The sequence below is a fragment of the Balaenoptera ricei genome, chromosome 7 (assembly GCF_028023285.1).
Source record: "Balaenoptera ricei isolate mBalRic1 chromosome 7, mBalRic1.hap2, whole genome shotgun sequence".
Classification (NCBI taxonomy): domain Eukaryota; kingdom Metazoa; phylum Chordata; class Mammalia; order Artiodactyla; family Balaenopteridae; genus Balaenoptera; species Balaenoptera ricei.
Genome location: NC_082645.1, coordinates 76028771 through 76051322, shown reverse-complemented (window position 1 = coordinate 76051322; position 22552 = coordinate 76028771). Strand labels below are relative to the sequence as shown.

Below are 22552 nucleotides of genomic sequence, written 5' to 3'. Positions count from 1 at the left end.
TTGATCCAGTACCTTCAGGACCTAATCCCATACATTCTTTCTTGGATTCTGCCTCTACATGATGTATAGGACTTATAGATTTTTTGGTGTATAGTCTCTTCACTCTTTTATCAGAAACAGCATTTCCTCAATGCAGTTATTCTGTGACTTGATGCTAGTTGTTGGTCTGGTGGCCAGGGGAGGAGCAGGTGGTGGTGGTGGTGGTGGTAGTGGCATATATTGTCTGGTAAAGTAGAGACCTTTGTTTCATCTTTAAGCAAGAGAGAAGTATAAGCTGTTAATGGTGGGAAGGACCACTTCTGTAGGCCCAGAGGCTTCAGGGTATTAGAGATTTCAAAGTTCTTAAGATATCCCAATGCCAAATTTCAAGGTCCCATTCCCTCCAATCAAGGGCCCTGACCATGGCATAGCAGACTTTCCACATTTTAGAATTCAACCTTCTCAAGAGCACTTAAACCTTTATCATAAAGTCCTGGGCCTAATCTTCAACTTTTTCTTCCCTCTGGTTGTAGAAGATGACAATATTTTTAAATGCTGCTAAGAAGATTTATATTGATGATTAATTACCATCAGCCTTTCAGCATCTTTCTCCAATGGATTCACTCGACAAGACCCATGCAGTTCCATTAACTTAGTAATTGTTACATCCCCTAAACCTTCTCAAATGCCTGAGCTATTGCACCCATAGCCCACTCCCTTACACTTGTACCCTATCTGAGTTCACTACTGGAGACAATATTTACTACTGCATCACTACAGCATGCCAAGAGAAATCCATACCCTATCTATCGCCAGCTGGCCAGGGAGGAATCCAGCTTAAAAACTCCATTTTAGCATAGGCTTTCTTGACTACCTCTGGCACCAATGATATACGGGTCAGTTCTCCAAGGAAATGGCATTAAAGCAGACTTGTGTGCAGGAAATTTGTTTTCTGAGTGCTCTCAGAAACTACACCCTATGGGACTTCCCTGGCGGCGCAGTGGTTAAGAATCCGCCTGCCAAGAGGGCAGACAGCAAAAGCAAGAAGAACTATAATCCTGCAGCCTGTGGAACAAAAACCACATTCACAGAAAGATAGACAAGATGAAAAGGCAGAGGGCTATGTACCTGATGAAGGAACAAGATAAAACCCCAGAAAAACAACTAAATGAAGTGGAGATAGGCAACCTTCCAGAAAAAGGATTCAGAATAATGATAGTGAAGATGATCCAGGACCTCGGAAAAAGAAGGAGGCAAAGATCGAGAAGATGCAAGAAATGTTTAACAAAGACCTAGAAGAATTAAAGAACAAACAAACAGAGATGAACAATACAATAACTGAAATGAAAACTACACTAGAAGGAATCAATAGCAGAATAACTGAGGCAGAAGAACAGATAAGTGACCTGGAAGACAGAATGGTGGAATTCACTGCTGCTGAACAGAATAAAGAAAAAAGAATGAAAAGAAATGAAGACAGCCTAAGAGACCTCTGGGACAACATTAAACGCAACAACATTTGCATTTTAGGGGTCCCAGAAGGAGAAGAGAGAGACAAAGGACCCGAGAAAATATTTGAAGAGATTATAGTAGAAAACTTCCCTAACATGGGAAGGGAAATAGCCACCCAAGTCCAGGAAGCGCAGAGAGTCCCATAGAGGACAAACCCAAGGAGAAACATGCCAAGACACATAATAATCAAATTGGCAAAAATTAAAGACAAAGAAAAATTATTGAAAGCAGCAAGGGAAAAATGACAACATACAAGGGAACTCCCATGAGGTTAACAGCTGATTTCTCAGCAGAAACTCTACAAGCCGGAAGGGAGTGGCATGATAGACTTAAAGTGATGAAAGGGAAGAAGCTACAACCAAGATTACTCTACCCGGCAAGGATCTCATTCAGATTCAATGAAGAAATCAAAAGCTTTACAGACAAGCAAAAGCTAAGAGAATTCAGCACCACCAAACCAGCTCTACAACAAATGCTAAAGGAATTTCTCTAAGTGGGAAACACAAGAGAAGAAAAGGACCTACAAAAACAAACCCAAAACAATTAAGAAAATGGTCGTAGGAACATACATATCGATAATTACCTTAAACGTGAATGGATTAAATGCTCCAACCAAAAGACACAGGCTTGCTGAATGGATACAAAAAACAAGACCCATATATATGCTGTCTACAAGAGACCCACTTCAGACCTAGGGACACATACAGACTGAAAGTGAGGGGATGGAAAAAGATATTCCATGCCAATGGAAATCAAAAGAAAGCTGGAGTAGCAATACTCATGTCAGATAAAATAGACTTTAAAATAAAGAATGTTACAAGAGACAAGGAAGGACACTACATAATGATCAAGGGATCAATCCAAGAAGAAGGTATAACAATTATAAAACTATATGCACCCAACATAGGAGCACCTCAATACATAAGGCAGCTGCTAAGAACTTTATAGGAAATCGACAGTAACACAATAATAGTAGGGGACTTTAACACCTCACTTACACCAATGGACAGATCATCCAAAATGAAAATAAATAAGGAAACAGAACCTTTAAGTGACACAATAGACAAGATAGATTTAATTGATATTTATAGGACATTCCATCCAAAAACAGCAGATTACACGTTCTTCTCAAGTGCACAGGGAACAGTCTCCAGGATAGATCGCATCTTAGGTCACAAATCAAGCCTCAGTAAATTTTAGAAAATTGAAATCATATCAAACATCTTTTCTGACCACAATGCTATGAGATTACAAATGAATTACAGGGATAAAAACGTGAAAAACACAAACACATGGGGGAAAAACAATACGTTACTAAATAACCAAGACATCACTGAAGAAATCAAAGAGGGAATCAAAAAATACCTAGAGACAAATGGCAATGAAAACACGACGATCCAAAACCTATGGGATGCAGCAAAAGCAGTTCTAAGAGGGAAGTTTATAGCTATACAAGCCTACCTCAAGAAACAAGAAAAATCTCAAATAAACAATCTAACCTTACACCTAAAGGAACTAGAGAAAGAAGAAAAAACAAAACCCAAAGTTAGCAGAAGGAAAGAAATCATAAAGATCAGAGCAGAAGTAAATGAAATAGAAACAAAGAAAACAATAGCAAAGATCAATAAAACTAAAAGCTGGTTCTTTGAGAAGATAAACAAAATTGATAAACCATTAGCCAGACTCATCAAGAAAAAGAGGGAGAGGACTCAATAAAATTAGAAATGAAAAAGGTGAAGTTACAACAGACACCACAGAAATACAAAGCATCCTAAGAGACTACTACAGCAACACTATGCCAATAAAATGGACAACCTGGAAGAAATGAACAAATTCTTAGAAAGGTATAACCTTCCAAGACTGCACCAGGAAGAAATAGAAAATGTGAACAGACCAATCACAAGTAATGAAATTGAAACTGTGATTAAAAATCTTCCAACCAACAAAGTCCAGGACCAGATGGCTTCACAGGTGAATTCTATCAAACATTTAGAGAAGAGCTAACACCCATCCTTCTCAAACTCTTCCAAAAAATTGCAGAGGAAGGAACAATCCTCAGACCTATTCTATGAGGGCACCATCACCCTGATACCAAAACCAGACAAAGATACTACAAAAAAAGAAAATTACAGACCAATATCACTGAAGAATATAGACGCAAAAGTCCTCAACAAAATACTAGCAAACAGAATCCAACAACACATTAAAAGGATCATACACCATGATCAAGTGGGATTTATCCCAGGGATGCAAGGATTCTTCAATATACGCAAATCAATCAATGTGATACACCATAGTAACAAATTGAAGAAGAAAAACCATATGATCATCTCAATAGATGCAGGAAAAGCTTTTGACAAAATTCAACACCTATTTATGATAAAAACTCTCCAGAAGGTGGGCATAGAGGGAATCTACCTCAACATAATAAAGGCCATATACGACAAACCCACAGCAAACATCATTCTCAATGGTGAAAAACTGAAAGCATTTCCTCTAAGATCAGGAACAAGACAAGGATGTCCACTCTCACCACTATTATTCAACATAGTTTAGGAAGTCCTAGCCATGGCAATCAGAGAAGAAAAAGAAATAAAAGGAATCCAAATTGGAAAAGAACAAGTAAAACTGTCACTGTTTGCAGATGACATGATACTATACATAGAGAATCCTAAAGATGCCACCAGAAAACTACAAGAGCTAATCATTTTGGTAAAGTTGCAGGATACAAAATTAATGCACAGAAATCTCTTGCATTCCTATATACTAATGATGAGAAATCTGAAAGAGAAATTAAGGAAACACTCCCATTTACCATTGCAACAAAAAGAATAAAATACCTAGGAATAAACCTACCTAGGGAGACAAAAGACCTGTATGCAGAAAACTATAAGACACTGATGAAAGAAATTCAAGATGATACCAACAGATGGAGAAATATACCATGTTCTTGGATTGGAAGAATCAATATTGTGAAAATGACTATACGACCCAAAGCAATCTACAGATTCAATGCAATCCCTATCAAATTACCAATGGCATTTTTTACGGAACTAGAACACATCATCTTAAAATTTGTGTGGAGACACAAAAGACCCCGAATAGCCAAAGCAGTCTTGAGGGAAAAAAACGGAGCTGGAGGAATCAGACTCCCTGACTTCAGACTATACTACAAAGCTACAGTCATCAAGACAATATGGTACTGGCACAAAAACAGAAACATAGATCAATGGAACAAGATAGAAAGCCCAGAGATAAACCCATGCACCTATGGTCAGCTAATCTATAACAAAGAAGGCAAAGATATACAATGGAGAAAAGACAGTCTCTTCAATAAGTGGTGCTGGGAAAACTGGACTGCTACATGCAAAAGAATGACATTAGAACACTCCCTAACACCATACACAAAAATAAACTCAAAATGGATTAAAGACCTAAATGTAAGACCAGACACTATAAAACTCTTAGAGGAAAACGTAGGAAGAACACTCTTTGACATAAATCACAGCAAGATCTTTTTTGATCCACCTCCTAGAGTAATGGAAATAAAAACAAAAATAAACAAATGGGACCTAATGAAACTTCAAAGCTTTTGCACAGCAAAGGAAACCATAAACAAGACGAAAAGACAACCCTCAGAATGGGAGAAGATATTTGCAAACCAATCAATGGACAAAGGATTAATCTCCAAAATATATAAACAGCTCATGCAGCTCAATATCAAAAAAAAAAACAACCCAATCCAAACGTGGGCAGAAGACCTAAATAGACATTTCTTCAAAGAAGACATACAGATGGCCAAGAAGCACATGAAAAACTGCTCAACATCACTAATTATTAGAGAAATGCAAATCAAAACTACAATGAGGTATCACCTCACACCAGTTAGAAAGGGCATCATCAGAAAATCTACAAACAACAAATACTGGAGAGGGTGTGGAGAAAGGGGAACCCTCTTGCACTGTTGGTGAGAATGTAAATTGATACAGCCACTATGGAGAACAGTATGGAGGTTCCTTAAAAAACCAAAAATAGAATTACCATATGACCCAGCAATCCCACTACTGGGCATATACCCAGAGAAAACCATAATTCAAAAATACACATGCACCCCAATGTTCATTGCAGCACTATTTACAATAGCCAGGTCATGGAAGCAACCTAAATGCCCATCGACAGATGAATGGATAAAGAAGTTGTGGTACATATATACAATGGAATATTACTCAGCCATAAAAATGAATGAAATTGGGTCATTTGTTGAGACGTGGATGGATCTAGAGACTGTCATACAGAGTGAAGTAAGTCAGAAAGAGAAAAACAAATATCGTATATTAACGCATATATGTGGAACCTAGAAAAATGGTACAGATGAACCGGTTTGCAGGGCAGAAATTGAGACACAGATGTAGAGAACAAATGTATGGACACCAAGGGGGGAAAGCGGCGGGGTGTGGGGGTGGGATGAATTTGGCGATTGAAATTGACATGTATACACTGATGTGTATAAAATTGATGACTAATAAGAATCTGCTGTAAAAATAAATAAATAAAATAAAATTCAAAAAAAAAAAGAATCCACCTGGCAATGCAGAGGACATGGGTTCAAGCCCTCGTCTGGGAAGATCTCACATGCCGCGGAGCATCTAAGCCCGTGCACCACAGCTACTGAGCCTGCTCTTTAGAGCCCACGAGCCACAACTACTGAAGCCTGTACACCTAGAGCCTGTGCTCTGCAACAAGAGAAGCCACCACCATGAGAAGCCCGTGCACCACAACAAAGAATAGACCCCGCTTGCAGCAACGAAGGCCCAACGCAGCCAAAAATAAATAAACAAATAAATTTATTTTTTAATAAAAGAAAGAAACTACACCTATGAAGAAATTAATAAAATAAGCAGGATTTGCCACAGGGAGAAATTAAACTGTGTTACATTTGCAACAGAGACCTCAATCTTTATAAGTCTTCCATTCCATGGGAACAGTGGAGCTGGGATGGCTCTTCGGACTGTTTTGAATGGGGGCTAATCCTTTGTACCACTGCATTGACCATAGAAGGGCATAACCTTGGGATACCTAACTCCTTTCAGCAATTTGTGGGAAGGGTCTCAACTGTGAGCCATCACAGCTTACAACACTTCCAGCAGTGGTAGAATGATTACTTCTGTGCTGAAGGGGGATCTGGGTGACACCCGCAGCATTCACTACTACTTAATTCCCTTTGTGTGTGTGTGTGTGTGTGTGTACATGTGTGTGCACATGTGCTTTAGGTTTTTGTTTTACATGGAGCACATTCCTTCCTCTGGGTTATTCTGGCTATTAAGAAGAGCCTGGTGTTCAAAGTTGCATTGTCTCTGAGCTCATTTGATAGAAGGTGACACGTTCAAGTAAAAAGAATCATTTTAATCAGTTTATATTTCCAGTCTTGATTTTTCTTTCTTATTGCTGTAAGGATAGATGTGCATATTGCTACTTTACCCATGTTGTATAAATGTGTATTTTTATTGCTATTAACCTAGGTAAAGTTGTCAGTTAACCTTAATATTCATTCTCCAATTTTTAACATAGAAATTTTTATAACGTAAATGAATTGTCAACAAATACTGTAGAAAATGCACTGTTATCTTGCCTCTTCTCCTAATTAGGGACAACGAGGTGCACATGGTATGCCTGGAAAACCTGGGCCAATGGTGAGTGTATTACTTTCATATTCATTCATTCATTTATTCATTCATTCTTCCATTTGTACATTCATTACCATTTACAAAGCACCTACTGTGTCCCAGGTGCTTGGAACAGAAAGGCAATAAACACATAGTACTTGTCTTTGAAACCTGCCCTATCAAAGAAGAGAGATATATCAATTGATATTGTAGCATAATGCTATTGCTAACTGCTGTAATAGGGAAAGCAACCTGAAGTATGGGAACCTACCTGTACTGACACCAGTAGTGAGACAAAGATGTCAAGAAAGACTTAGAGAGGTACAATTTTTAAGCTTAGTCTTGAAAGATGAGTATACAAAAGAACAAGAATACAGCATGGTCCGTACAATGGATAGGTGAAAAACACGATGAGTTCAGGGAAATATTCAGTACTAGGAGGGTAAATCAGATTTGAAATTACTTGCCCTTAAGATCTTTTCTCCCTTGTGACTCACAAAAAGGAAACAAACTATGGGAGGAAAAATAAGTGTAATTTAAAAGGGCTGTTATTAATGCAAAACTGATGGATTTAAAATACAGTCCTCAAAGAAGAATCAGGATAACCTAGAATGAAATTCCTCTTACACTCATTTCCTTTAAATCAGTGATTTAGACTCTATTCATGCCTTCCCAAATGTAGTATAGTGACACATATTCACTCTTTATTAGCCTGAAAAAAATCACTCCAAAATATCCAGATGATTCTTAATCATCATTTTAATAAAGTGAAGTCCTAGATTTTGGTACAATGTGTAACTTTCTAAAAACTATCCTTATTACTTGGTTAACACAAAGAAAGTAATTTCTCTAGAAGCAATTGTTTCAAACAATTTGTGTTTGTGACTGACTCTCGTATGCTACAACTAGGAAATTCTGTTATGTTTAATACCACTGGACATGTCTTTTAGCACAATTTCATATCAATGTTGTAAGGTTCTTATGATAAAAGTATATTATTATCTTTGTGATTTTAAAGTACTAAGTGGATTATTCTTACATGTCAAAGTACAGAATAAAAGATTTCATGTTAATTAAAATACATGTCTAATCACTTTTCTGGTTTCTTTTAATAGGGTCCTCTTGGGATACCTGGTTCCTCTGGTTTTCCAGGAAATCCTGGGATGAAGGTAAGATGTTACTATATTTAGCTCTTGATGATATGAATTACTTAAGTACCTGAATCCCAAAGTAAAGAATGTCATTTCTTTCATTGAAGAGTGTGGAAGTCGCTCTTAACTAAGGAAAAGAGCCTAGCGTATTCTCAATGTCCATTATGGTAGGGAAAAAAAAAAGAAAATGAAAAAAATGATATTATTATATAATAAGTAATTAAAAGAGAATTACTTATAGTCATACACTTGTAGTATCAAAGAATCTGTTGCAATAGGACTCTAACACCAGACAGTTGTAACGGCTGTGAGGAATAAGAGTTTAATCTGAATTGGAACTCCATTCTTGGATACAGTGCCTGGCAGTAATAAATAGCAGAATGTTCTAAACAATAGGAGAGTAAAATAAATCAGAGGTGGTCAAAAGGCCGCACAGTATTGGCCTCCACTTCTGCCCCCCTTCTTCCCACCTCCACCCCCCAACTTACACCATCATTAATGGCACGTGTGGGGAGGCTATTTGGCTGTCCATGTGGGAATGAATTGAAGTATTCTGCTGGGATGATTTACATTTGTAGTGAGTCACAACTTGTTCTTTCTCTCAACACTTTGGATGATAAATCCATAGATTACAGTGGGAGGTTATTAAGATTATATTAGCTAAATTAGTGAATAAACTCAGAACACTACCTTCAAACTTTGAACAACACAATACGTTTGATTTTTCTCACACCCGGTTTTTCTTTGGCAATAATTTTCTTCATCTCGAAGAAGGGATTTGCTCACAAGATTCTGCTGTACAAAAATAACCGTGGCCAGTCACCTCACCTCTCTAAATCTTGTTTTCTCAAGGAATTTTATTGAAGATTAAGTGAGAAAATATGCAAACCCTTAGCATAGTGCCTGAGGCAGAGGATGCCCTCAGTACAGGCCCACGCTTCTTGTTAGTGGGGCCACTCAGATTGGATTCGAACTTCGAAACAAACAGACAAACAAACAAAATCTCTAGTTGACATTTCAAGTATTCTTTGAAATGTGAGAGTCATCAAGTCAAATTATTCTTCGGCTCTCTCTAACGCTGACTTTAAATTCTGTGCCACAGGGGTGTGGCTGCTTTATTTTAAAATGGTGCCCTCCGTTGGTTCACTAACCAGTCCCTGCGTTAACTGAGAACTCACTGTGAGCTCAGCTGAGTAGGAAGGACCTTCTTCAGTTCCCCTCTGTACCTGATCTGCTCCCTGAAGTCCTAAGTCTGCTGCCACTGACTCTGACCTTGGAGGACCCAACCTCCCTGTGTACCTCAATCAAAATAGGCAAAATCCCTTCCCTCTCTCTCTCTGTGAGACTCTCCACCCTCACACCGAGCTCTGGCTAGAGAATTCAAGAAAGAATACTCACAATGCCCAGGACTCTCACTTAGCAGGAAGTGGTTTCTGCTCCTACTATGGCCTCTCGTTAAGACTTCACTAGCCATCATAGTTTATACAGTAGTTCACTATGGATACTTCCCTCTCCTCCTGGGTTTTTCTAGTACGGGCTGTTGGCTACTGAAAACTCCTTAATAAAGTCAAACACCTCACAAAACTGTTTCAGAAATTGTTTCCCTGTCCTACCACCACCCCCAACATAAAGACCACCACCCCCGGTGTTTGTTTTTGGCCAGAATTCTGCCATACCTGTAATATTCTTCCAGGGTCTCTGGCTCTCTAGATGAAGAGTAAACTTTCACGTCTCGCTCTTTGTATTTCAGTGAAGGATAATAGGGATTCCCTCTAGGATTTGATTTACATTAGGTACCTAATATGTTAGATAAAATGCAGAAACTCAGCTAAGTTTGAATTTCAGATAAATAAAGAATGCATTTTTAGGATAAATGTGTTCCAAATATTGCATGGGACAAATTTATTCTGAAATCATTTGTTGTTTATCTGAATTAAAACTTAACCAGGCATCCTGTATTTTTATTTACTGTGTGAATCCCTATCTTGGGTTGAAACAAGGGTGGCTATCAGGTGACCTTGACCAGGTTGCTCTGCTCTGCATGCTGTGGGCCTCATCACATCCAGAGTGGCGGGAAGTGAGTCCGTCCCTTAAGCTAAGTTAGGCACACACCCCTGGAAACTACTTTGTGCTCTTGACTCGTTTAAATGATTGGGTGTAAAATGTAAAACTCCAAATAAGCAGTCAGCTTTGAAACACACCACATTTATGTTTTCTTAAATTAACGTTTTCCTCATACCCCTTTAGGGAGAAGCAGGTCCCACTGGGGCACGAGGCCCTGAAGGTCCTCAGGGGCAAAGAGGTGAAACTGGGCTACCGGGTCCTGTTGGCTCTCAAGGTCTTCCTGTAAGTTCCTAGTATATTTAAAAATTATCACTGAAAGCTGGACATGTTTTATAACTTTTGAACAGAGGCAACATATTTTAATATATTCTCTTTCAATTCTGAATGAGTGTTTAGAACTCATGAAAAAAAAAATGTCCCTTGTCAACTCTGCAGATTTTGTCTATTTTGTGGAAAAGGGAATTAATTAGTCATAAAAGTGATTTTTATAATATAATGGTGGTTGATTTATTTTTCCTTTCTTTCTTTTTGGTAGTTTTTCTGCCTCCTTTTGCGAGATGGGTGGACATCTGAATACCACCCTAGATATGGCTTAATATTTCATGAACTTTTCCTGTATCTTTTAGGGTGCAGTGGGAACTGATGGTACGCCTGGTGCCAAAGGCCCAACAGTGAGTAACTAACTTCATTTATGCCACATGAGGTTCAAATGGATACAATCCTTTGGACAGTGACCGTAGACTTGTGCCTAGGTCTCTGCTCATCATGTTACTCTTGCATTCCAATAGGGCTCTCCGGGTACCTCTGGTCCTCCTGGCTTAGCAGGGCCCCCTGGATCTCCAGGACCTCAGGGTAGCACTGGACCTCCAGGAATTCGAGGCCAACCGGTAATGTCCATCAAAGAATTATCATCCATTAGTATAATACAACTAAGATCGCCAGAGAAATAATATGTAATGAGATAACAGTGAAACATAGATAATGTGACTTATTTGAATGAGGCAAAAGAAGGTAGGAATTTTTGTAAAGTGGAAGCCAAATGTTAATGTACAATTTACATGTTTAAATTCAAAGGGGAAAATTATTGCACTATGTTAAATTTTAGCGTTCTTTTGTTTAAAATAGTAAGGTCATAACTTCATGATCCACCTCATAGAATTTTATAAATAGTTGCATAACAAATATGGAGACACTTTGCAAGCCAGTATGGGGAAATACGGAGTTTTCATGGGGGTTTATAATGACAACTTGGCTAAAATGGGTTCAACAGCTATTTCTTGAGATTTATTCTTGAAGAGTGCTTCCAACGTGTTGTTTATATTGAACGAGTTTCCACATTTTCTATAAATTTGTATATTTTATATTCATATGTTTATCTATTGGTAAAAATATTACGGTTAGTTCTTAAGAAATAAACACATTGAGAAGTTGTGCTTATGTATCTTTTAGCTTGATATATAACAAAACTTTGTTTCCTACTACTACTTAAAACAAATATTTAAGATCCTGATCTAAGTAATTTGATCATGCTGATAAATCCTTTTTAAATGCTAGTGACAAATTTATAAAAACATGCGTGTTGTTGGTATTTTACATTTGATTTTATCATGTTCTCAATCTAGCAATCTGGTTCCCACAAATTATAGTACAATTGGTATTATAAAGACACACATACCCAAAACTTTAGAATACTCTAAAGATAAAATACCCTATTTGAAGTTTTGTCAGATCTCAATAAATAGAGCATAGATATAAAATTATTTTGATTTTGGGTGAACAAATCTATTTCCTAAAATAGACTCTAAATAGATTTATCTATTGAAGTTGTCATTGTTAGTTCTAATTTTTTTTATCAAACTGGAATAATAACTGAATAATTCTAATTATCCTACTATGCATGATTAAAAACAAGATTTTAAAAGTAAGTCTTTTGAAGACCCCTGTAAAATATACAAATTACTACCTAACTATACTGGATTTTATAAAATTTCACACACATTCTACAAGATTTGCATAGTTTAAAAAATTATTATACTGCTGATTCAGTACAGACTCAGCTGCAGAAAATTTTCAAGACCCATTCACTGTAATAATTAAAGCAGGTTGGGCTGGATAAATATCTTGGTTCTTATAATTATCGATGTTTTTATTTTAGGGTGATCCAGGAGTTCCAGGTTTCAAAGGAGAAGCTGGCCCAAAAGGGGAACCGGTAAGGTTTTATTTCTTTTCAATGATAAGAAGAACATGAATATTATCCAGAAGTGTAAGCCCAAAATACTCAAGTACTTCAAATAATGACGGTGAGAATTATAATACTTTTTGGATGGAAATAGTTTGCTTAATATAGTTTAAAATTTGTGACGACTTATTTAAATGAATCTTTTGACTATAACTCCCTTGTCAAATGGCTCTTTCTGGTATCTGTCCTTCTGTTTTCAATAGGGGCCACATGGTATTCAGGGTCCAATAGGCCCACCTGGTGAAGAAGGCAAACGAGGTCCCCGAGGTGACCCAGGAACAGTTGGTCCTCCAGGCCCCGTGGGAGAAAGGGTAAAATTTGAATGATTGAATAAATTCTTATAGTTGTGGGGGAATTACATGAATAACTTTTGGGATAGTGAGGAAAACTAGAGGAATTAAGAGAATTGCTAGCAGGTGCATTGCACAGTTCAGTATGGCTATCTGTGAATTCAGGGAGCCAACTGTCTAATCATTGTTCATTCATTCATTCATCTAATATTGACTGAACAACTGCTCTATGCCAATTTGATATATGGTGCTTGGGATACATCAGTGAACAAGAATGCTATGGTCCCAGCCTTCATGAGGGGGCTAGTAAACAATAGTTTAGTGGGGAGGTAAGCAATAAACAAGTTAACAGGTAAATAAAAATATAATTACGCATTTTAATAAGTGCCATATACACTTAGGGAATAGCAGGGTGATGTGGTAGAGAGTAACTTATGACAGTAGTGTGTCATTAGGTTAGGTGGTTAGGAAATAAGATTCTTTGAGAGGATGGCATCTAGCTAAGATCTGAAGATGAGGATGAGCCGGCAAGAAAACTTGAGAGAAAAAGCATTTTTCAGCAGAGGAAACAAAAAAATGCAAATCCAGGAGGCCAGAAAGGGCTTAGTGATTTTAAAGACCAGAAAAGGTTGCTGTGACTGGACTATAATGAAACAGGTCTGAAAGGGAGAATAACAATCTCACCTTACTTTTGTATGGAACCTCAGAAAATGCAAAGGGCTTCACATCAAAGACAATACTAATGCCTGCGATCGCTGACATTTTGATTGCGGTAGATGGTACCATTTCTTTGCCTCTTCTATCTATATCTATGTATCAGTTTTTCTCTATGTTTAATTTTACAATGAAGTGGTAAAATATTTTTTGATTTGAATAATTTTGGCTCAGTACTTATATATATTTTTCAAAATTTAAAATGTCTTTCTGTATAGTCAGGTTATTTTTTCTCATACATACCTATTGCTGTGTTGGGTTGATCATAGCTCCTAAAACCTTATAGTACTAAGAATAAAAATCACCCACTCATTATATATTACAAAAACATCCACAATTAAGAATCACATTTTGGTCATTTGTAGGGTGCTCCTGGCAATCGTGGTTTTCCAGGCTCTGATGGTTTACCTGGACCAAAGGTAAGGCTATCCTATCAAGGTTGACACTCCTGTGGGTAGTGTTGCAAAAGATGCCATTGTCCAGCATGGTGATCTAGCCTTGGCCCACATGGGTCCAGATCTAGAAAAGAGTTGGACACAGATGTTATTCCTAACGCCAAATCCCTCTTGCGCAATTTCTTCATTATAGAGGCCTAGGGGAGAAGGACGATGGTTGGAGGTGTATTGGAGTTTGTTTTCAAACTTTCCAGGGACATTCTTGAGAAGAATAGGCCATAAATCTTTCCTTTAGCCGATATATATATTTTTTCTTTGTCTAGAAATTTAGACTCTTTCAAAATTTGGGGGTTTCTAAATCTAAGTTATTGGAGTGAGGCTCTAAACACAACTTTCATTAGTTAATGATGAAAAACCTCTATTCTACAAGGAATCCAAATGAGAACAAAATGTGAAGTGGCATGGTTTACAAAGAAGTCTTTGTAACTACTTTGACAAACTCTTTTATGTTATACTAGTGGTTTGATTTGTAAAACAAGGATTTTATATATGCTTGCTTTTGTTTCCCTGCACTCCCTTTTTTCTGACATGTTCTGCTTTGCTTTGGAACAGGGGGCTCAAGGAGAGAGGGGTCCTGTAGGTTCTTCAGGACCTAAAGGTGGTCAGGGGGATCCAGGACGTCCGGGGGAACCTGGGCTTCCAGGTGCTCGGGTAAGAACACAGCAGTTTTTTGCTACATCAACCTAGGAGATATGCTCCTGAGAATTCATTAAAGGTTTTTTAAAGGTTTTGGTTTTTTTTTTAATAGCTTGCTTTCACGACTTGGAACATTTCTTTGTTTTTTTCTTTGGGTTTGACCTGATTCATTATTTTTAAAATAATGAATGGTTTGCTATTTTTATCATGTATAGAAAAAAAAAAGTAACTTCTAGTCTCCTGTATTCAAAGAGGTATGTATTAATAATTTTACCACTTGATATGAAAAAAAAATCCTGTTTATCAATTTTTATAATTTTTCTTTACTTGCTGATGAACAACTTATGTGAATTTTAGCACAGAGAATTCCTGACAAATTTCACTTTAACAAAATGTCGCTTGAAAATTCATTTGAACTATGGAATTACCCTTATATTCAGTTGTCAACAATGCCCCTTAAAGAGAAAAGGATTATACAGAAAGCTTCATGGAAAGATACATTTGGCTCAACATAAGTTCTTTATTCTGAACCCAGTGTTAGATATATGAGTAAAAGTCTCCTACAACCCTTTCTCCTTCTATGTGAGAAACAGGCATTGGGTTCATCTTCGATGCATATCTTCGATATTCTTCCCTAGACACATGATAAAGGTGGAATGCCAGCTGAATGACCATTCAATTACTTTTAGTAAAATTGATCCCTTATTGTAGACTGCATTTGGACTTGGAGGACAGTGAATGAATTTAAAAAACTGGTAGGAGGCATAGCTTTGGATTTCCTGAGTTTGCAGGGACTTGTACCTGGGCATTCACCTTGCTGGGACCAGTATAGTATGTCCAAGGTGCTGTTACAAATATTGGTTATGTGAGATTTCAAACCAGGGTGGCTCCTGCACCCGCCAGGTAGACTGATTCTCTCACATCGGGCCTCCCACTGTGGGAGGCTTAGAGTCTGGCCCTGAAGGCCGTGCTGTGAGGACTCGTCCCAGTGGAGAGTCCCACACGTGATGCCTTGTTGCATGTTGTGTTGTCTGCCCTGTATCCTTCTGAAGCCAGGTTGGGTGAGGTCCATGATGGTGCTGTGAGTTTGTCTAGAGGAGCCTAAGGCAACTGAGAGTGGGCCTTGCCAAGCGGAACTGGATCTTTCTAATGCAGTGCTATTTTTACTCTTTAGAATCTTTACTCCAGTTGCAGGTCAGCAACAAACTGACAATTGCTTTTAATTTTCAGGGTCTGACAGGAAATCCTGGTGTTCAAGGTCCTGAAGGAAAACTTGGACCTTTGGTAAGTAATTTAAACAAAAGTCCACCACCATTAATATTTCTCAATAGACATGCAACTTCAATGGTAAGATGTTAATTTAAGGTTAACATTTTTGATCCGGTGGATGCTAATCATGTTTACATGTTTAAAATGTACCTTCCTCTCCTGGAAGCAAATATTAAGGATCTGCGTATTTTCAAAATGACCAAAAATTGATAACATTGTATTGAAATAAATGCTTGAGATTGTAATTGCTTCTCTGACATAAATGAAAAAGTTGCCATGATGTATTTATTAATATTAGTGGAATTTGTTAGCAACATTCTCATTTCTTGATATCCTTCCAATTTTATACATTTAAGAGATAAGTAGGTATAAATTTGACAGTTCATGTATTCTGGGCCCTTCCCTTATACAGTAAATGTGAAATGGAAGTCCTGAGTTTTCATTACCACAAACAAGAGTAAATGAAAGAAGGAAGATTTCCCCTATTAATATGAGAATGTAAAGAGACATAAAGATGAGGCTTGTGTATAGAATAAGAGTGAAGTCTCTGTTCTAAACATTCAAATACCTCAGCAGTTTTTTTTAAAACACTCAACTGTCCTGATTCACTAAAATAAAAACGTAGCTTAATTTAAAACTTACATAACTTTTATAGTAAGGAAAGGCAAGTGACAATTTGGGTGATGTAACATTCAGAGAGAACTTATGTGAAACTTACCTTGCTCCTGTCAACTGTGTAGGGTGCTCCAGGAGAGGATGGCCGCCCAGGTCCTCCAGGCTCCCTAGGAATCAGAGGGCAGCCTGGGAGTATGGGTCTTCCAGGCCCCAAAGGTAGCAGTGTGAGTACAGTGTATAATGTTGCCATCTCATCATAATCCTCACTTGGAGCTGACATGTTTATAGCAAACTGATTGAAATTTAAATTAGTTTGCATTGATTCTTTAGGGTGACCCTGGAAAACCTGGAGAAGCAGGAAATGCTGGTGTTCCTGGGCAGAGGGTAACTACACATTTTCTGCTAAAGAAAAAAAAATATATGAAATTACCCAAATTCTCATGGTCTCACCTCATAAATTATCTCTCTGCAATGCTAGGGAGCTCCTGGAAAAGATGGTGAAGTTGGTCCTTCCGGTCCTGTGGGCCCCCCGGTATGTAATTTTTAGTGAGACTATATTCACATTGCATCCTTCAGTGATGTTTGTCTGAAACTTTACTCATGGATAGGTTTCAGGGGGAAGTAAATAAAAAAGTGCAAGATGGAAGAATTTCAGTTCTATCTTTTCTTTTAATTCCTGGGCTGGCATCTTCTGCCTTTTTAAATAGAATTATTGGTCTTTTCATTTTAAACTTCTATGAAATGCTGATGGTAAAAGCTACCTCATCATCTCTGTGTTATCACAGTTGAAAATTATGTGAGGAAAGTAGTGTCTGACAAATATTTTATACTGTATTTTATTTAAAATATATAAATACTCGATTATACCGGGTTTTTTTTTCTAATATTGTGTCTTATAGAAATTTATTTAAGGGTTTTTTTTTTTTTGGATGGACTAAAAAGGAATAATATTTATCCTCTGAGGTATATTTTCATCCTAGGATTTTAAAATTTTGTTTATCAGAAATATTATGGCATGTTTATTTGTTTTGGAATGGGGCAATTTAAATATCTTTTTAAAAATGTTAGCTTTGCTTTCTTTAGTTATTCTAGTTTTGAAGGTTTGATTAATAATTTTTATAATACTGAGAAACAAACTACAATGGAAGCATTAATTACCCTTTTAGATTAGACATATAAAAGTAATGGATTTTTCCATGCCAATAGTCAATTTCCCCCCAAATTTTACAGTTGGCTCCAGACATTTATGTTTGGATAAAAAAATGAACACATGTTATCAGTTTCTTCGCTGGCTTTAGAAGATATTTTCTCACCATCAGGGACTTCAAACCAGTACCATTAGGTGACATTTAGGACTAGTTTATTATCTGGCTAAAATGAAAAACTTGTGATTGGAAGAAATACAAAGAAATATAAATACTTCTGGTGGTTCACACAAGTAGGAAGCAGGCATAAGGATCTGGCTTTTGATGTTCATGGTTTTCTTTCCTTCGTGACTTAGGGTCTAGCTGGGGAGAGAGGAGAGCAAGGCCCTCCAGGCCCCACTGGCTTTCAGGTATGCACTGACACAGTCTTCCATTTCTTCTTCCCCTAACCAAAATGCTTTTTTATAAAAAGATATGGTTGAATGATGTGAAATTCTACAATTTTCAAAGAAGTCATTCCTCTTTTGGTAAATAAGATAGACATTTGGACAAAATCAAACATTTTTGCTCAAAGAGAAGGAACAGATTTCCCCTGAACAACTGATCAAACCCCAAACCTATTAACAAATTATAAATCATAAAATGTTCTTAATATCTCAGTAAGATTTATTTAACTATATTAAGGCTTATCTAATTTTATTGACACAGTGTCTAAAATTTTTTGTTGAACAAATTTTCATGATTTATTTAGTTAAATATGATGGTAGATTAATAGCATAGATAATCATAATTTGGGGAAAAAACTGTCAGGACTAACTTTCAATATTTATTCTAGCAGCCTAAAGTATTGTTCTCAGAGCCATTAAAAGCTCCACAGATGTAAAGAACCTACTGTTATATTCTTACCTCTTTTTTGCTAAGTGGTGTGCAAATGAAAATCTAAACCTACGAACTGACTAGCTGCTGTGTTATGTTAGAGGATGTAGGTTTCTCATTTTGCTTTGCTTAACTTGTGTTTAAATAATGTCTTTTGCTTGAAAATATAGTCAGGGAGCTCCATGAATTGTGAACTGTTAACACTGGTGGCCTATTAAATTTCCACAGAGTCACAATTTTATATTCTTACTTTTGCTTTAGGGGCTTCCTGGTCCTCCAGGGCCTCCTGGGGAAGGTGGAAAGCCAGGTGATCAGGTAAGTGTTTAAATAGTAAGGATAGCAGTACTAAAAATTGCTAACATAATATCACTTACTATGTGTCAGGCTCTGTTCTGCTTCGCTTTAATTGTCTCCTTTAATCCTCAAAACAACTCTTATGTACTAGGTACTATTATTATTATTATGCCCATTTTACAGATGAGGAAAATAAGGCACACGGATGTTAAGTAATTTTCCAAAAGTCACACAGCTGATATGATTTGAACCCAAGTCATGTGCTTATACTGTGTTCTTAATCACTAAGTATGTCTTACTGTACATTTTATTGGAGGCTTCATAAAGGGTTATGAACAGAAACTTACCATTTTATTTCTGTCATTTTATCAGCACATAGGTTTATGTAATTTATTTTTCTTTGAGTGATTTATTCATTCATTTAACTGTTCAAAAATATTTGCTGAGCACTCTGTGCTAAGCTCTACTAAGCCTTGGCCTGAACCAATTGAACAAGATGGACATGGACCTTGCCTTGTATTTTATTTTACTAGGAGACAGAGAGTATAGAAAGTCAGTTACAACAGTAGCATATTCTAAATGCTAAGGTAAGAGAGGCACTGTGTGTATGTAAACCTAGAAGATGCACCTAATGCAGACATTGGGGTTTAGAAAAAGTTTCCTGGACAAAATAGTATCTTTTATGAGATCTGAAGGAAGAACGATGGTAAGCGGGGAGGAGGGAAGGTAAGAAAATACTCCAGGAAATGGAAACAGCAAGTGCAAAGGCTTGCTGATCAAATTTAGGCACTGAAAAAAGTTCGGTAGGTCAGAAATGTGAAATACAATTTGAGGAGGGTGAAGATGAGGCTGGAGAATGACAGGGGCCTGATTCTGGAAAGTCTTAATTTGAGTCTAGTTTGTTCGTATTATTAGAGTAATGGGAAGCTAATGAAGGGCTTTTAAGTAGAGAGAAATACTATTGGATTTGGGTTTTAGGAAGATTATGCCACAGTGAAGACAGTACATTTCAAGGGACAAGACTAGAGGCCTACTTGATATAGTTACTGTCTTTATCAAACAGAGAAGTTTTAAATGACAAATTTTCCTTTAGTTAAGAGCAAACTTTTAATGTAGTCATGACTGCATTACTTTGAACCCACAATTCCTAGTAGAGTGTGTTGTCTATATTATATGTTCAAGAAATATTTATTAAATTGAATTGAATTGGTTCTATTTAAAAGATTAGTACTTCATTGCTTTTAATTTCACTTTCCTCTGTTAAGGTTTTCACATTCCATTAGGAAATAAAAGGCCTTTTACTTGTATTTTATTGTTGCTAAAAATAATATCTTTGTGAGATAATATTTTGAATGAACGCATTGCCAAAAATCAATCATTCATGTATAATATAAATTTTTCTGGAAAAATATTTCCATCCAATGTATATGATATCCCATTGTTTATAAAATTGTACACATTTTTCTTTCTTCAATATTATGGGCTTAGTCAGACTTCTAATAGTATGTTAGAAGAAATTAGGTATATGATCTGGAAAGATTTCTAATAAATACCTAAAGTTCAGTTGAAAGTTTTTCATTTAAAAAAAATGTATTTTATAGGGAGTTCCTGGAGATCCTGGAGCAGTTGGCCCCTTAGGACCTAGAGTAAGTATTTTCTTCTTCTTCATGATTAACTTTGTGTCCATTGGCTTCAGTTTGAAAAAGCATCTTTTATCTTAAACTGGGCTTTAACTGTTACAGTTTTTTACTTAATGAAAATCAATCTTATGAGAAATATTTTGTGCTGTGAAACTAGTATACGCTTGCTTCAAGTTCATTTCTTATTAAATTAGAAAACTGAGTCTTAATAGTTGCTCATTTCTAAATTTTTCCCCAGTAGAAGTCATTTTTCACATTTCCAGGAACACTTTTAACCCATTTTCAGACCAAGCACTGAGACTGTTTGACATTCCTATGTTGTGTAGGGAGAACGAGGAAATCCAGGGGAAAGAGGAGAACCAGGAATAACTGGACTTCCTGGTGAGAAGGGAATGGCTGGAGGACACGGTCCTGATGGTGCAAAAGTAAGTATGGTAGTGAGCTCAGTAGTTTAAAATGGTCTAAAATTACTGCTCAATAAACACATAATGGTGCTAGGATTTATTATTATTTATTTTATTTATTTCTCTTGTTTTTACAAAATATTTGATTATATAATTTCTTCAACAAATATTTAATGAGCACCTACTTGGCTTTGCTTTGGCACTAAAGAGTCAGGTAAAAAAGAATCTCTTCTTTGATGGGATTTTTGATCACTACATAAAGTAGTGATACATTCTCATATACAAACCTGTTTCTAATATTTATTTATATAACTTTTATTAATGACTTCTATTAATAAGCAGAGGCAAGAAATCGAAAATTGCATAATTTATTAGGATGTCTTCCTAATCATATGCTCCATTTTCCTTGTCTCAGTTTCTACAGTTCTGCTTACTTAATATATGAAAGTATGTCATTTTTGAAATCCGAAAGTACAATACATTATAAGGCAAAAATCAGTACCATTTCCTTTTGGGTGCTGTTTTAAAATTGGTAGAAGTCTGTGTGGCCAACTTCAGTGCAAACAACTGAAGTAGAATTTTTCATGATCATATAATATTAGATCCCTTATCACCTTCAAGGGCCAGAGTGATTGCAGAAGATCTGCTTCAATTTAATTACTAAATGAGCCTGAAAGCCAGCTTCATATCATGGGTTCTTTAGAGAGAGAATGGAGTATTCTCTAAATGTGATGTCTTCTTTTTTTATTAGAATCCCTATGATGTTGCCAAAAAAAGAAAATAAAAAGGCAATTCTATCATTTTTATTTGAATTGGTACCCAATTTCTCCAAAGAGAATGTTGAAAACAAACCAACAATCAAAACAGCAAGATCTGATTTTTTTAAAAGGAACTCAGAGTCGATTTTCCCAAATGAAAAATATAAGCACTAGGTTGAACCACATGAAATTGCCAAGATTCTACTATTTTTGATTTACCAAAACAGGAATTTCATATAGTTTCAACCTTAATATATAGGTGAGCTTACTTATTGTTGGTTCATTTCAGGGCAATCCAGGACCAAGTGGGACCCCTGGAGATACAGGCCCACCAGGTCTTCAAGGTATGCCGGGAGAAAGAGGAATTGCAGGAACTCCTGGCCCCAAGGGTGACAGAGTAAGTGTGGTTTGTTTAGTTCATCCATTTACACCTTCTACTGATAATGACTTCCTGGACAGACTTTTACTTCTACCATCCTAAGTCACAAGTCATTCATTCATCCATTCTTTCAGTAAATGTGTACTTAGAAAATGTTCAGTCCCAGGCATTGTTCTAGGCTCAAGGGGATACAGCTGTGAACATTAGAGAGAAGTCCCTGCTTTCATGAAGCTTCCATGCAAGTGTAGGAAAAAGACAATTAAATGATTAAATGGTGTTTCATATGTTTTCCCAGGGTGGCATAGGCGAGAAGGGTGCTGAAGGCACAGCAGGAAATGATGGAGCAAGAGTAAGTGAAATCATTCCTTTCAGCAGCTGGGCTAGGAATCAGCGTCATCACTATCGTATGAATTTGCCTGAACTTTTAAAAATAAGGTTCATGTTTCCATGGTTGTCAGGATTAGGAGGA

At 36.8% G+C, this 22552-nt stretch overlaps 1 protein-coding gene across 2 annotated transcripts in view; it reads left to right on the top strand.

The window, feature by feature from the left end:
* COL5A2 (collagen type V alpha 2 chain) overlaps positions 1–22552 on the top strand; it is a 143437-nt gene that overhangs the window by 96734 nt on the left and 24151 nt on the right. The window contains exons 17-35 of one of the 2 annotated variants that reach the window (XM_059928323.1): positions 7137–7181; positions 8270–8323; positions 10553–10651; positions 10996–11040; positions 11158–11256; positions 12525–12578; positions 12812–12919; positions 13978–14031; positions 14620–14718; positions 15934–15987; positions 16713–16811; positions 16918–16971; positions 17066–17119; positions 18089–18142; positions 18870–18923; positions 20504–20548; positions 20869–20967; positions 21994–22101; positions 22379–22432. In XM_059928323.1, the coding sequence (XP_059784306.1) occupies positions 7137–7181; positions 8270–8323; positions 10553–10651; positions 10996–11040; positions 11158–11256; positions 12525–12578; positions 12812–12919; positions 13978–14031; positions 14620–14718; positions 15934–15987; positions 16713–16811; positions 16918–16971; positions 17066–17119; positions 18089–18142; positions 18870–18923; positions 20504–20548; positions 20869–20967; positions 21994–22101; positions 22379–22432 (1332 nt within the window). The remainder of the gene's footprint in view (positions 1–7136; positions 7182–8269; positions 8324–10552; positions 10652–10995; positions 11041–11157; positions 11257–12524; positions 12579–12811; positions 12920–13977; positions 14032–14619; positions 14719–15933; positions 15988–16712; positions 16812–16917; positions 16972–17065; positions 17120–18088; positions 18143–18869; positions 18924–20503; positions 20549–20868; positions 20968–21993; positions 22102–22378; positions 22433–22552) is intronic. The other variant, XM_059928322.1, reaches the window with a different exon arrangement.